Raw genomic sequence first — 15,264 nt, 5'->3', positions numbered from 1 at the left:
ATTTTTTAATGAATTTTAAAATGTTTTAATTCTTAATATGGTGAATACTGATATAATTCACATAAAAACCTCTTTGTACTTAAGAATAGGAAATTCTGAGACTAAAATATTTGACAACCATGAGCAAAGATAACCTTTGACAGTGTCATCAGTAAGAAATAAGATTTTGTATTTTCACTTTAAGAAAATATCCATACTCCCCTCAAATGTCTGAAATTATGAATCTTAAAAAAAAAACTAGATAAAGCAGGCATATTTGGCAATTATGCATTAACTTTGTGCATATAATACCTTGGGAGAATGGTTTCTGGTAGATGTGTGGACAACACTCATTTAATTCATCATTAAGAAGGTAATAATTATGGAGTACTTTCTTTGCTCTAGGTACCATGTTAGATGAAGAATTCAGTAGTGAAAAAGAAAGATGTGTCCCTATGTTCATGGACTTTTCATTCTAGTGGGGAAAATAAAAATACCAGATTAGGATACTGAGAACAGGAGTAACAGTTATATAGGAAGGAATCCAGAAGGCCTAAAGAAGAGACATTTAAGCTGTGACTTGATGGTAAGAGGCCAGGCATGAAAAGAGCATTCTAGGCAAGAGTACTCACAAACACACATAACCACAAAGAGAATTCTACGGTATTTTACAGACTGAATGCAAAGATCTTTTAAAAATATTAACTTTATAATTTAATTCTCACAATAATCCTATACTATACATGTAGGGTAGTTCTAATTAATAAAGATGTCCAGTTAGAGAGTTTGACAATAGTTTTTATCATGTTAAAATATCCTGCGTTAATTGTTCATAGTATTATACATTTAATTCTATATCTAGAACATAATGAAGTATTGTAAACTTAAAGAAACAGATTATATTACAAAAGAATAAAGTTGCTAAATCATAAAATGTACATATAATGCATTTGCCTTCATAGTTTTATTTTATTTATTTTTAAAGATTTTATTTATTTATATGACAGAGATCACAAGTAGGCAGAGGCAGGCAGAGAGGGAGAGAGGAGGAAGCAGGCTCCCCTATGAGCAGAGTCTGATGCAGCGCTCTATCCCCTTCCTCTGAGGCTTTAACCCACTGAGCCACCCAGGCGCTCCTTAACTTCATAGTTTTAAAAATGACCAGGAAAAAATTTTTTTTTTAATTTTGTTTTTGGGTGATGAAGAGTTGCCTTTAAGTAAGATATCTTATGTTATAATATTTACCTTAAGTACAATGGATGAATTTCCTAAACAGAAATGTACTTACATGTACTGACTTTCTGCTATTACAAAATACTTGATTTGTATGGGACTAATGTCAAGGACAAATAGAGTTCAGAGAAAACAAGTTTAAAGAGTGTTTGTGAACCAGATCTCCTCTACATTTCCTTACTACATCCCTACCAGGAACCTTCCATGTTCATGCTTTTAGTCTTTTTTTTTTTGCTCTGCTTTGAGTAGCAGCTAACACCTTTTTTGCTTATCCCTGGAGTCACAGGTGAGTCCTGAGTCTGCCTCCCTTCCCTGGGCAGAGGAACCTGGGGAACTTGATTCCAGAGAGGCCCAGCTCATGGCCACCTGAGAAATAGAAAGAAAAACTACTTTCTATTCTTGTTGTTTGAGTTCTGTGAATCGGTGTGATGTTTTAAAACTATTCGGGTGCTGAAAAATAGTGTAAGTGGCATTTGATGTTTTGTGCTATAACAATAGATCTACGATCACTGACATGAAAATTATAAAATCGGTCAGCAACAAAACAAAACACATTATTAACATAGATTCCTTTTTTTCTATAATATAACATATTCTGTATTAACGACTTGGGCAGCTGTGCTTCAAATCCCTAAGGTGTCTTTGAATTTAGTTATTGTAATTCAGGTAACTTTCAGGTTTCTTATGGAGGGGGGTGTTTTTGTTGTTTTTGTTCCTCCAGAAGGCATGGCATTTTTAATCAGTTCTCCAGGGAAAGCTTGACTGAATGTTCCAAACTTTGTTGGTTCAATGTTGCTAAATAAAATCTTCCAGTAATTAATTTTGGGGAGAAAGGTAACTTTCCTTCTGGATCTACTAGTTGTCTTTCTCTTTGGGAGTTTACATTGAAGGAGTACAAATAATTTAATTTAGCAAGACTCTGAAAGATTACTCTTATTTTAGCTTTCCAGGAGATTGTGGGCATGGCAGCACCATATATGCCTAGAAGGGGTATTGATGTGATTAATAATAATACATATAATACATAGTTCAAAAGAAAGATTAGGCTTCTTAAACCATTTGTTTTCACTTTTCAAAGGGGCCTATGATAAATGCTTTTCTAAATACGAATATCCTTTTGTGAAGCGATTTTATTTAGGGTTTGACAATTTGCATTATCATATCATGATTTTTGGGCTGTTCAGTTGTAATTTTGTTTTAAAGAACAAAAGGCAAGTAACAGATATGTGATTAAACAAAATGAGAATTTGAGTTTTCTTTTGTTCGTCTTTCTGACAAATTGATTTGGGGCAAATCATGAAAACCAGAGCTGTAACTTCCTCCATTCCAAAATTTGTCAAAAAGAGCTTTTTGCTTTGTTTTCCTTCCATTTAATTACTTAAATAATATTTAATATTATAAAAGATCAAAACATTACAGAAGTGAAATATTCAGAACAAAATATGAAAGACCACCCCCCCAAACTTTTGTGGGCATCCTTTCAGCTTCTTCATTTACATGTATAAATACGTAAGTATTCTATTACCTATATAAATGTGTATGAATTTTAAAAACATATAAAATGACTTTTTTTTCAAAAAATTTTTTAAAATGACTTTTTTAAAAAACAATCTGCAAACTGCTTTTTTCACTTAGGGGCCTCTTTTTAACTGTTGCATAGTTTATGTGTACTATATTTAATTTGACCAGACCTTATATCTGTTTCTATATACATGTAAGACTTTTTTTTTAAAGATACGAATGGGTCTAGTACCTTTTCTGTCCTGATAGTCCTATTATTCACAATTATAGTCTGAACTGCCTGAAGTCCATAGATTTATTTGCTTGATTCCTGGCTTTTTGTGACTCTATCACTGTCCCATGTTCAAATGTTTTTCTCTTATCAACAGTGTTCATTATTGGCATCTTAAAAAATTGTGGCCCACATTTGTCTCAATTTTTTGTATGCCAGGTTTATAAGGAGTCTTACCCTACTTTGATGCTGGCTTGTGGGGCAGATGGTGCAAATCCAGTGATTCATATTATAAATCCAAGTGGTAATTTAATGGTATATAAAGTGAATTTAATCAGGGTTCACAAGCATATGCTACAGTATCAAGTTGAAATCCTATTTATTCTTTTGGTAAGGAAACTGCTGTGAAACCTATTTAAAAAGTTTGTTATGTCTTACTTAGATTTTAAAAAATATGTATGGCTTAAAAATTATGGCAATGGTAAAGTATTTAAGAAATAGTTCCAAAAACAGAAAGAAGAAAAACTGCTAGTAACAGTAGGTTTTTTTTCATTAAAGAACCTAAGTGTGTTCTCTAATGAACATTTACTACAGAGGAAGGAGAAACTTTAAGAAGTGGCTAATTGGCAGGAGAGTGAGGATCAAACAATAGTAATTAGCAGGAAATAAAAGGGACAAAACTTTGTTACCCAGGTAATCGTTAGGACCTAATTAGAAATAAAGATCTCCATGTGGGGTGGGGGCGGTGCCTGGCTGGCTTAGTATGTGGAGCATGCACTCGATCTTGGGGATGTGAGTTCAAGCCCCATGTTGGGTATAGAGATTACTCAATAATGTGTGTGTGTGTGGGGGGGGGTGTATGTATAGTTTAACAGAAGTTTATTTCTCATTCCCATAAAGTCTCATTCCCATAGGACTGTGGGACTTTCCAGCTGTGCTCTCCATGTAGGGCCTCAGCATTCCAAACTACTTTGAGTTTCTGGCCCCTTTTTCTGTGTGGGCTTCCATGACTGAGGCAGGAAAAGTACTAGAGTCTTGCAACAACAAATAAAGCCTTAAGCCCAGAAAATTAAGTCTTTAAAAAAATTTTTTGAGGATAGCCTCAGAGCAAACTAGTTTTCTTCTTTGAACCCTGATGACTCTGTAAGTAAAAAAAAGTTATTTTAGAAGTTGACATGGCAAAGAACAGTTAATACTTAATCTGAAAAAGTTTTTTTTGACTTACAAAAAATAAATTTAGCAGTAAAAACTTACTATCCTTCATTCGTTCAAACAAAAAGAATTGAGAGCTATGGTTTTTGGTTAGAGAACTTAATATTTGAGAGCAGACTCATCTCGAGTCACAGGCCTGTGCTTAGATTAGGCCAGGGGAGCTTTCCAGTGCTTTGGGAAGCTTTGTAGGTATATTTAAAGGACTGATTGAAATAATAGTTTTAGTTGAATGGTATTTATACATGGCTAATTCTGTTTAAATTGCTGTATGTGTTATATGTGTGCATGTGTGTGTACATTTTTCAGTGAATAGAAAAAATTTCAAACATACACAAACGTAGAGAGAATATAACAAGCCACCAAGTCCCTCTCACTTGGCTTTAGTATTTTTCTACTATGGCTAGTCTTATTTCATTTGTACCTTCATCTACTTTGTTCCCTCACCCTCAGATTATTTTAAAGCAAATCACAAGCATAATTTTATTCACATACTTTAATATTTATCTATAAAAGGAACTCTAAAATTGTGATCATAATACCATTACCATATCTCCAAAATTAGTGGTAATTCTTAGTATAATCAAACATCCAGTTTTTTAAATTAGCATTTTTGTTTGAATAAAAATAAAAATAAATTGATATATCATAATTGATGTTAAATCTCCCTTTTCTTGAAATTAAAAAAATATTTTAGCTTTTTAATTTGAATTAACTTTAGATTTACAGTGGCAAAAATAGTCTAGCTCCCCTCCTTGTTAACATCTGGCATAATTATAGTACAATGATCAGAACTAAGAAATTAACATCAGTACAATATTATTAACTACTTAGTATATTCAGTCTCACCAGTTCTTATGCTAATATTCTTTTTCTGTTCCAGGGTATAATCCAATGTTCTACACTGCATGTGGTTGTCATGTTGCCATTGTTTCCTCTGATCTGTGACAGTTCTTTAGTCTTTGCTTTCATGACATTAAAACATTTGAAAACTACTGGTAGTTATTTGATGAAGAGTCCCTTAGTTGCAGTTTGATGTTTTCTTATGATTGCATTGAGGTTGTACATTAGAGAAATATTATGGAGATGACATACCCTTCTCAGTGCAGCATTATCAGGGGTTCCATGCTGTCAATATCACTTATTACTGGTGATGTTAACCTCGATCATGTTAAGGTGGTGTCTTAGTGGTTTCTCACTGTAAGGTTATTTTTCCTTTATTTGTTCTTAGATTGAGGTTGTTTTTGTAGTTTTTTATGTAGCCTGGATTTTGCTGATTACATTCCCATAGTGATGTTTAACATGTGATTATGTAAACTGGGTTAGATGTATAGGGTTCTTAGGTACAGGTTGATTTTTGGTATAGGTGATAAGTATCGGGGGGTACTCCTGTCTGGTTGTTTCTCTTGTTAGGTTATCCTTTTAGTTTTATTAATTTCCAAAGCTGGCCAAAAATTAAAAAAAAATCTACAGTTCACTTGGGGGGGGGGGTATTTATTTATTTATTTATTTATTAACATGCAGTATATTATTTGTTTCAGGGGTACAAGTCTGTGATCCATCAGTCTTACACAATTCACAGCACTCACCATAGCACATAACCTCCCCAGCGTCCATTACCAGGCCACCTATCCCTCCCATCCACCTCCCCGCTAGCAACCCTTAGTTTGTTTCCTGAGATTAAGAGTCTCTTATGGTTTGTCTCCCTCTTTAGTTTCTTCTTGTTTCATTTTTACCTCCCTTCCCCTATGATCCTGTTTTGTTTCTCAAATTCCTCGTATCAGTGAGGTCATATGATAATTGTCTTTCTCTGATTGACTTATTTCAGTTAGCATAATACCCTCTAGTTCCATCCACCATTTGTTGTAGCAAATGGCAAAATTTCGGGTTTTTGATGACTGCATAGTATGCCATTATATAAGTGTGTATGTGTGTATCATATATAATATATATATGATGTCACATATATGTCACATATATATATGACATTTTCTTTATCCATTCATCTGTTGATGGACATCTAGGCTCTTTCCATAGTTTGGCTATTGTGAACATTGCTGCTATAAACATTGGGGAGCATGTGCCCCTTCAGATCACTACATTTATATCTTTAGGGTAAATACCCCATAGTGCAGTTGCTGGATTGTAGGGTAGCTCTATTTTCAGCTCTTTGAGGAATGTCCGTTCTGTTTTCCAGAGTGGCTGCACCAGCTTGCATTCCCACCAACAGTGTAGGAGGGTTCCCCTTTCTCCATATCCTTGCCAGCATCTGTCATTTCCTGACTTGTAAATTTTAGCCATTCTGACTGGTATGAGGTGGTATCTCACCATGGTTTTGATTTGTATTTCCCTGATGCGAAGTGATGTTGAGCACTTTTTCATGTGTCTGTTGGCCATTTGGACGTCTTCTGCCCATTTCTTGATTGGATTATTTGTTCTTTGGGTGTTAACTTTGATAAGTTCTTTATAGATTTTGGATACTAGCCCTTTATCTGATATGTCAGTTGCATATATCTTCTCCCATTCTGTTGTCTTTGGTTTTGTTGACTGTTTCCTTTGCTGCGCAAAAGCTTTTGATCTTGATGAAGTCCCAATAGTTCATTTTGTCCTTGCTTCCCTTGGCTTTGATGATGTTTCTAGGAAGAACTTGCTGTAGTTGAGGTTGAAGAGGTTGCTGCCTATGTTCTCCTCAAGGATTTTGATGGATTCCTGTCTCACACTGAGGTGTTCATTTTGAGTTTATTTTTGTGTGTGGTGTAAGAAAGTGGTCTAGCTTCATTCTTCTGCATGTGGCTGTCCAATTTTCCCAATACCATTTGTTGAAGAAACATTTTTTCTGTTGGATAGTCTTTCGTGCTTTGTTGAAGATTAGTTGACCATACAGTTGAGGCCCATTTCTGGGTTCTCTATTCTGTTCCATTGATCTATGTGTCTGTTTTTGTGTCAGTACCATACTGTTTTGATGATGACAGCTTTGTAATAGAGCTTGAAGTCTGGAATTATGACGCCACCAGCTTTGGTTTTCTTTTTCAACATTCCTCTGGCTGTTTGGGGTCTTTTCTGGTCCCATGCAAATTTTAGGATTATTTGTTCCATTTCTTTGAAAAAGTTGATGGTATTTTGATAGGGATTGCATTAAATGTATAGATTGCTCTAGGTAGCATAGACATTTTTGCAGTATTTGTTCTTCCAATCCATGCACATGGAATGTTTTTCCATTTCTTTTTGTTTTCCTCAGTTTCTTTCATGAGTACTTTATAGTTTTCTGAGTACAGATTCTTTGCCTCTTTGGTTAGATTTATTCCTAGATATCTTATGGTTTTGGGTGAAGTTTTAAATGGGATTGATTCCTAATTTCTATTTCTTCTGTCTCATTGTTGGTGTATAGAAATGTAACTGATTTCTGTGTACTGATTTTCTATCTCTATACTTTACTGAATTCGTGTATGAGTTCTAGCAGTTTTGGGGTGGAGTCTTTTGGTTTTTCCACAAGTATCATATCATCTGCAAAGAGTGAGTGTATTAGCTGTTGTGAGTAAACTGTTATGAACACAGGTGTGAAAGCATCTGAGTTCCTGCTTTTATTTATTTTGGGTATATACCTATGAGTGGAATTGCTGGGTCATATGGTAATTCTTTCACCTTGTGAGGAACTGCCAAATTGTTTTCCACAGTGGCTATACCATTTTATATTCTTATCAGCATTCCCTAAGGGTTCCATTTTCTTCAGATTCTTGCCAACACAAGAGGGCTTTGATTTGCATTTCCCTAATGATGTTGAATAACTTCTAATGTGTTTGTTGACCATATGTATATCATCATTAGAGAAATGTCTACTTAAGTCTTTGTCCATTTTTAAATAGGGTTGTTGTCTTTTTGTTGAAATGTAGGAGTTCTTTTTATGTAAGTCTGAGTTTTTTCATCAAATAAATAGATTGTGAATATTTTTTCCAATTCTGTAGTTTGTTTTTTTCACTTTCTTAATAATGTTTTCTGCTACATAGAAGCTTTTGATGAAGCCCAGTTTATTCTTGTATTGCTCATGTTTTGGGGTCATATTTCAGAATGTGTTGCCAAATTCAAGGTCATAAAGATTTATCTGTTTTCTTCTAGGAGTTTTATGATTTTATCTCTTATATTTAGGTCTGAAATTTCATGGATTTTTGTGTTAAGTTTCGTTTATTATGGGAGGTAGGGATCCAGTTTTCCCAGTCGTATCTATTGAAGAGACTATTCTTTCCCCCACTGAGTGAACTTGACACCCTAGTGAAAAACAATTGGTGATATGTGGAGGGTTTATTTCTGGACTCTTAGTTTTATTCTGTTGGTCTGTATGTTTATATTTTGATTATTTAATGTAGCTTTGCCAGTTTTTAAGTTGTATGCCGTGAGTGCTCCAACTTTGTTCTGCTTTTTCAAGGATGTTTTGGCTATTCAGAGCCTCTTACCTTTCTATGTGAATTTGAGAATGAATTTTCCCATTTCTACAAATGAATAATTTTTTAAAATCCACTTTTTGGATTCTGTTTTGGATATTTGTCCATGCTAATAGGGATTTACTTAATTTACCTGTTAATGGATTATAAAGTAGTATCTGAAATTCTAGTCCAAGATGGCAACATAGAAGACCTTACCTCCAACATTGACACACCAAATCCATAACTATTGTTAGAGCAATTCCTCCTGTAAAAAAGCTGACAGGTGACTGAACAGCTTCTTCACAACAGAAGATAGATATACCATGTTTCTGTTTCTTTTGTTGTTCTCTGCGTGGTAACATATGGAACCTGAACCACTGCAGACTATAGTGGGGAAGGATATAGTGGGGAGGGACTATAGTACTGAGGGATGCTAAGCAGATATGTTTGCTCTAGACCAAAGGAAAAAACCTGTGGTTTAAAACAGCAACTAGAATGTCAAGGAACCAGCTCTAGAGCCCTGCCAAACAGCAGGAGAGCTGTTGGTAAGTACCAGGCTTTGTGTTCCTCCTCCTCTTGGAAGTACAGCTGGGAGAAGAGGCTGGGCGCCTTGACAGGCCTGCTGCCTCAGGGAGCCCCAGGCCATCTAGTGCATACCAACACCAGATGCCTTGAGGCACAGTAAAAAAGGCTGCCATTTAAAAAGAGCAACTACAAGAAAAAGAACTGGACACATCACAATTCCAGACTTCAAATTTTATTACAAAGTGGGAATAATTAAAATTGTATAGTATTGGCATAAAAATAGACCTATAGATCAATGGGACAAAACAGAAAACCCAGAAATAAAAATGATTATATAGTCAATTAATCTGTAACAAAAGAGGAAAGAATATACAGTGGGAAAAAGTCTCTTCAACAAATGCTGCTGGGAAAACTGGACAGCCATATGCAAAATAATAAAAATTAGACCACTTTTTTTTTTTTTTTTTTTGCTATATGTAAAAATAAACTCTAAGGGCCTAAATGTAAGACTTGAAACCGTAAGTATCCTAGAGGAGCGGACAGGCAGTAATTTCTCTGACATTGGCCATACCAGCATCTTCTTAGGTCTGTCTCCTGAGGTAAAGGAAATAAAAGCAAAAATAAACTATTGGGACTACAGCTAAATAAGAAGCTTCTGCACAGTGAAGGATACAACCAACCACATGAAAAGACAACGTACTGAATGAGAGAAGATATTTGTAAATGACCTATCAGATAAAGGGCTAGTATCTAAAATATATAAAGGACTTAACAAACTCAGCACCCCAAAAAACAAATAATCGGTTAAAAAATGGGCAGAAGACATGAACAGACATTTTTCCAAAGAGGACATGCAGGTGGCTGACAAACACATGAAAAGATACCTGGTATCACTCACCATTAGGGAAATGCAAATCAAAACTACAATGAGATATCACTTCATACCTATCAGAATGACTGAAACCAAACCGCAAGAAACAAGTGTTGTCAAGGATGTGGAGAAAAAGGAACTTTCATGCACTGTTGGTAGGAATGCAAGCTGGTGCAGCTACTGTGGAAAACAGTATGGAGTATCCTCAAAAAGTTCAAAATAGATTCTATAATCCAGTAATGCTGTAATAAACTATGGAAGGAGGCCAAGTGTCCACTGATGTACAAATGGATAAAGTATGGTATGTATATACAGTGGACTATAGCTGAGCCATAAAAAATGGAATCTTGCTATTTACAACAACATGTGTAGAGCTAGAGAAAATAATACTATGTGAAATAAGTCAGAGAAAGACAAATACCATATGATTTTACTAATGGGGGGTGAGGGAGAAGAGAGACACCAAGAAACAGACTAAGAGAACAAACTGATGGTTACCAGAGGGCAGATGGGTGGGAGAATGGGTGAAATAGGTGATGAGGATTAAGGAGTGCACCTGTCATCATCTAAACAAAACAAAAACCAAAGAACAACTACAGTATAAAGGATCTGAACAAGAAGGGAAAATCTGCCAAACAAGAAGGGAGCTGTTGAAATTCTTTCTGGGTAGGAGGGGCTGATAAGAGCCTTGCTTTACTTTTCCCCTTCACCTTGATAGCATGGACAGGAGAAGGATATGGGTGCGCTAGCTGACCTATCACCCCAGTGAGCCCCGGGACCCTAGGCCACACCAGCCCCAGCTGTCCCACCAAGGCAGCCTCAGAGCAACATAAACCAGGACTCTCATGGTCAGCACTTACTGCAGTTCCAGCCATCATCAAAGGTGACACAGGTACCAACCACCCTGGAACACTCTAGACCCACACCACTCTGGCTCCAGATGGTTTTGCTAGGGCCCTCTCACCTCAGAGTGCTCTGGAACCTCCTATCTTAAGTGTACTGAGCACCCTGGGACTTTCAGCACCTGCCCCACCAGGGCACCTTCTGCATTGAGTGCCTGAGGACACCCCACTTTTCTTTCACTTTGGCTGTCCTGCCAGGGTGCCTTCTGCACGGAGAGATTGGGGATGACCATATAAAAGACCATTCCTTAAAGGTTAGGAGAATTCTAATTCATAGAAAGAAACACCAGATGTCAAAGTGAGACAGAGGAATATACTCCAAATGAAATGGAGATAAGCAATATGTATGATAGAATTTAAAGTGGTGATCAGGAAGGTGCTCACTGGACTGGAGAGAACTCAGAAAATATAAAACAGAACCAGTCAGAGTTGAAGAATACAATAACTGAAACAAGAAATACACTAGAGGGAATCAACAGTAGATTAGTGGATGCAGGGGAACTGATCAGTGATCTAGAAGACAAGGTCATGGAAAGCATCCAAGCTGAACAGCAAAAGGAGTTTAAAAAATGAGAGGCTAAAAGATATCTTGAACAATATCAAATGCACGTTCACATTATAGAGGTCCCAGAAGGTGAAGAGAGAGCGGAAGGAAATAGGCATCTTGGTCAAGGAATCACACAGAGTTCCAAACAAGATGAACCCAAGGAGGTCCACATTACTTGACACATAGAAATTGAAATCTCAAACATTAGAGATAAATAGAAAATTTTAAAGCAGCAACAGAGGGAAACAGCAGCAACTTTGAATGTATCTTATTACTCCCTTTTGGCCTGTAAAAAGCTGAAAGAATATTCTTGGTTGTAGGGTTTTTTTTTTTCCCTATTTGGCAAAGAGTGATAGTTTTCCAAAGAAAAGTTAAACTAAACCAAGCTTACAAGAAATTAGTTAAAGGGACTTCTTTAAGTGGAAAAGAAAAGGCCCTAACTGGAAGTAGGGAAATATGAATAAAAAGATGTATAATATGCCAACATTTATATGAACTGTGGAAGTGGGAGTTAAAAAGTTCCTTTAGAATGTTTTCAAACCTAAGTGGCCACCATTTTAATGTAACTTGTAATGTTACATATAAACCTCATGTTAGTCACAAACTGAAAACTTAGAGTAGGTACACCAAAAAATAAAGAGAAGCCAAGCATAACATCACAGTCACTAATCACAAGGGAAAAGAGTAATAAGAAAGGAAGAAATGAGCAGAGAACTACAAAAGCAACTGGAAAGCAGTTTAACAAAATGACAAAAACATACCTGGCAATCATTACTTCAAATGTAAATGGTTTATATGCTCCAATCAAAAGACATTAGATTACTGAATGTGTAAAAAAAAAAACAAAGACCATCTATATGCTGTCTACAAGAGACTCATTTTAGAGCTGAAGCACATATAGACTGAAAGTGAAAGAATGGAAAAAGATACTCCATTTAAAAGGGAGGGGGAAAAAGAACGGGGAAGCAATACTCACACTAGACAAAATAGACTTTAAAACAAAGACAGTAACGAGACAAAGAAGGGCACCACATAATGATAGAGGGATCATCCAACAAGAGGAGACAGCAGTTATAAATAGCTATACACCCAACAGATAGAAAGGGAGAAATTGGGAGTAATGTAGTAATAGTAAGGGACTTTAACATCCCACTTACATCAATGGGTAGATTATTCAGGCAGAAAATTAATAAGGCAACAGCAGCTTTACATTTTTTTAAGACCAGATGGACTTACATATATAACATTCCATCCGAAACAACAGAATATACATTCTCTTCAAGGGCACTTGGCAATTCTCCAGGATAGATCACATGTTAGGCCACAAAACAAGTGTCAGTAAATTTAAGAAGATTGAAATCCTATCATCCATCTTTTGCAACCACAAGGGAATGAAACCAGAAATCAGTCACAAGGAAAAGATGGAGAAAACCCAAACACATGGAGGCTAATGAACAAGCAATGAGTCAACAAAGAAATCAAGTGGAAATGAACAAAACAAAACATGGAGACAAATGAAAATGAAAACACAACAGCCCAAAATCTTTGTGATGCAGTGAAAGCCATTTCAGGAGAAACTTACAGTGGTACAGGCCTACTTCAATAAATAAGATAAATCTCCAACAACCTAAGCTTACACCTGCAGGAGCTAGCTAGAAAAAGAACACACAAAGCCCAAATCTAGTAGAAGGAAGGAAATAATAAAGATCAGAACAGAAATAAATGAAATGGAGATGAAAACAACAATGGAAAAGATCAGTGAAACCAAAAGCTGGCTCTTTGAAGAGATGAAGTATCTGAATAAACCTTAGTGTATTTGTCCTTCCTCCTACTGAAAAGTACCATGAGATCGCTTCCATTTTTGCTTTGACAAGTAATACCAAGCTTCTTGTGCTACTCATTCACATGTTTGAAAGTCTCTTTAGGGCCGTAGTTCTCAACCTGGGTCAGTTTTGCCTGCCAGGAAATATTTGGCAATGTTTGCAGACATTTTTGATTGTCAAGATTGTCAAGCATACCTCAGGGAGGTATACCACCACAAAGTATTATCCAAATTATCCAATTTGTTAATATTGCGAAGGCTGAGAAACCCTGCTGTGGGGTATACTTTGAGGTGCGATTGCTAAAGCTTGGAGTATGTGCAACTCTTTTCTAGTTATTTTATGAAACAGATTTCTGTAAAACAAATATTTTCAATACAGGTAAAGGTTTGGAATGTCTTGAATTAAAGTTTCTTTGGTGATAATGGCAACCCAGCAGTTATAAGCAATTTAATTAAACAGATGGAGTTAGTGGCATTACATAGAGTTAACTGATATATTTCCTTACATAGAGGGCGCATATAATCTTTTAACTTCATGAACTAAAACACATGGTTGCCTCCTGTCTGATGAAAGATTGACTGTACAGGAGAGACTGCTTCAAAAAAGTATCCCCTGTGTAAGACAATAGTACTTGGAATATTAGGCTGAAGATGATGATTGAATAAGAGGAAAATGATAGCATGAAAAATGTAGAATTTTTTCCTGGCAGAAATTATTATTAAATATAGAAGGGTTAAAGGTTTGAAAACGTTCTCTCTAGTGTGATTTAAATTAATGCTTTAATTGTAATAAGGGAATTAATCATGAATTTTGCAACCCACTTTAAAGTTTTTAAGAGCCCTCCATCCCCATAAAAACCCAAGGAAAGCTACAGCCCCAGAACTATCAGCAATGCTTATGTGCATACAATTTAGCACATGACTGTTGGGTGGTTTATGCATGTTCTTTGAGTCTGTTCATGGGTCACACCCAGCACACAGATTTCTAGGTTAAAAACTTTTCTAAAAAGGTATATTTGAAATTGTCAGTGAGTAGTAAAGACACAACTATATTGTTTGTATCTTCAGTGATGGAGAGAAATAGGTGACTTGGAATTAGAATTTTTCAAGTCCTCTAACATTAAATGGATGAGTACTTAATTATATAATTATATATATATAAGCCTTTTTGTTTTTTGTCTTTTTATTAGGTGTATGCAGCAGTGCTATGGCAACAGACTAATGAAAATAGACAAAATTCAACAGAAAAAGTATGTTTTGGAGCTGCCCTCCCAGAAGAAAAACTTAATGACTTTCGTGATGAACAAATCGGACAGTTGCAGGAGCTGATGCAAGAAGCAACTAAACCCAATAGACAATTCAGTATGACTGAATCCAGGAAACCAAAATGTTAGACTATACAATAAAGCTTAACAAGTATTTTAAGTTGCACTACTGGTTAATTACCCCAAAGATACAGATGTAGTGAAAAGAAGGGCCATCTGTACCCCAATGTTCATAGCAGCAGTGGCCACAGTCATCAAACTGTGGAAAGAACCAAGATGCCGTTCAACGGACGAATAGATAAAGAAGATATGGTCCATTTATTATGCCTCCATCAGAAAGGATGAATACCCAACTTTTATATCAACATGGAGGGGACTGGAAGAGATTATGCTGAGTGAAATAAGTCAAGGAGAGAAAGTCAGTCATATGGTTTCACTTACTTGTGGAGCATAAGGAATAATATGGAGAGTATTGGGAGATGGAGAGAAGTGAGTTGGGGAAATCAGAGGGGGAGACAAACCATGAGAGACTGTGGACTCTGAGAAACAAACTGAGGGTTTTGGAAAGGAAGGGAATGGGGGGTTGGTTGAGTCTTGGGGTATTAAGGAGGGCACGTAGTGCATGGAACACTGGGTGTGGTGCATAAACAATGAATCTTGGAACACTGAAAAAGAATTAAAGAAAAAATAAGTATTTTAAGTTCAGAAGCCCTTATTTTAACTCCCCTGGTTTTTTTTACTTTATTTCTTAAGCTTTTAGG

At 36.0% G+C, this 15,264-nt stretch overlaps 1 protein-coding gene across 1 annotated transcript in view; it reads left to right on the top strand.

Moving 5' to 3' along the window:
- SDHAF3 (succinate dehydrogenase complex assembly factor 3) overlaps window positions 1-14,663 on the top strand; it is a 61,332-nt gene extending 46,669 nt beyond the window's left edge. Inside the window, exon 2 of the mRNA XM_032305251.1 lies at window positions 14,429-14,663. Coding sequence (XP_032161142.1) covers window positions 14,429-14,632 — 204 coding nt within the window. The 3' untranslated portion in view covers window positions 14,633-14,663. The remainder of the gene's footprint in view (window positions 1-14,428) is intronic.
- The last annotated feature ends 601 nt before the right edge of the window (window positions 14,664-15,264 follow it).

Source organism: Mustela erminea, chromosome 11 (assembly GCF_009829155.1).
Source record: "Mustela erminea isolate mMusErm1 chromosome 11, mMusErm1.Pri, whole genome shotgun sequence".
NCBI classification, from domain to species: domain Eukaryota; kingdom Metazoa; phylum Chordata; class Mammalia; order Carnivora; family Mustelidae; genus Mustela; species Mustela erminea.
This window is presented reverse-complemented; position numbering and strand designations above follow the sequence as displayed.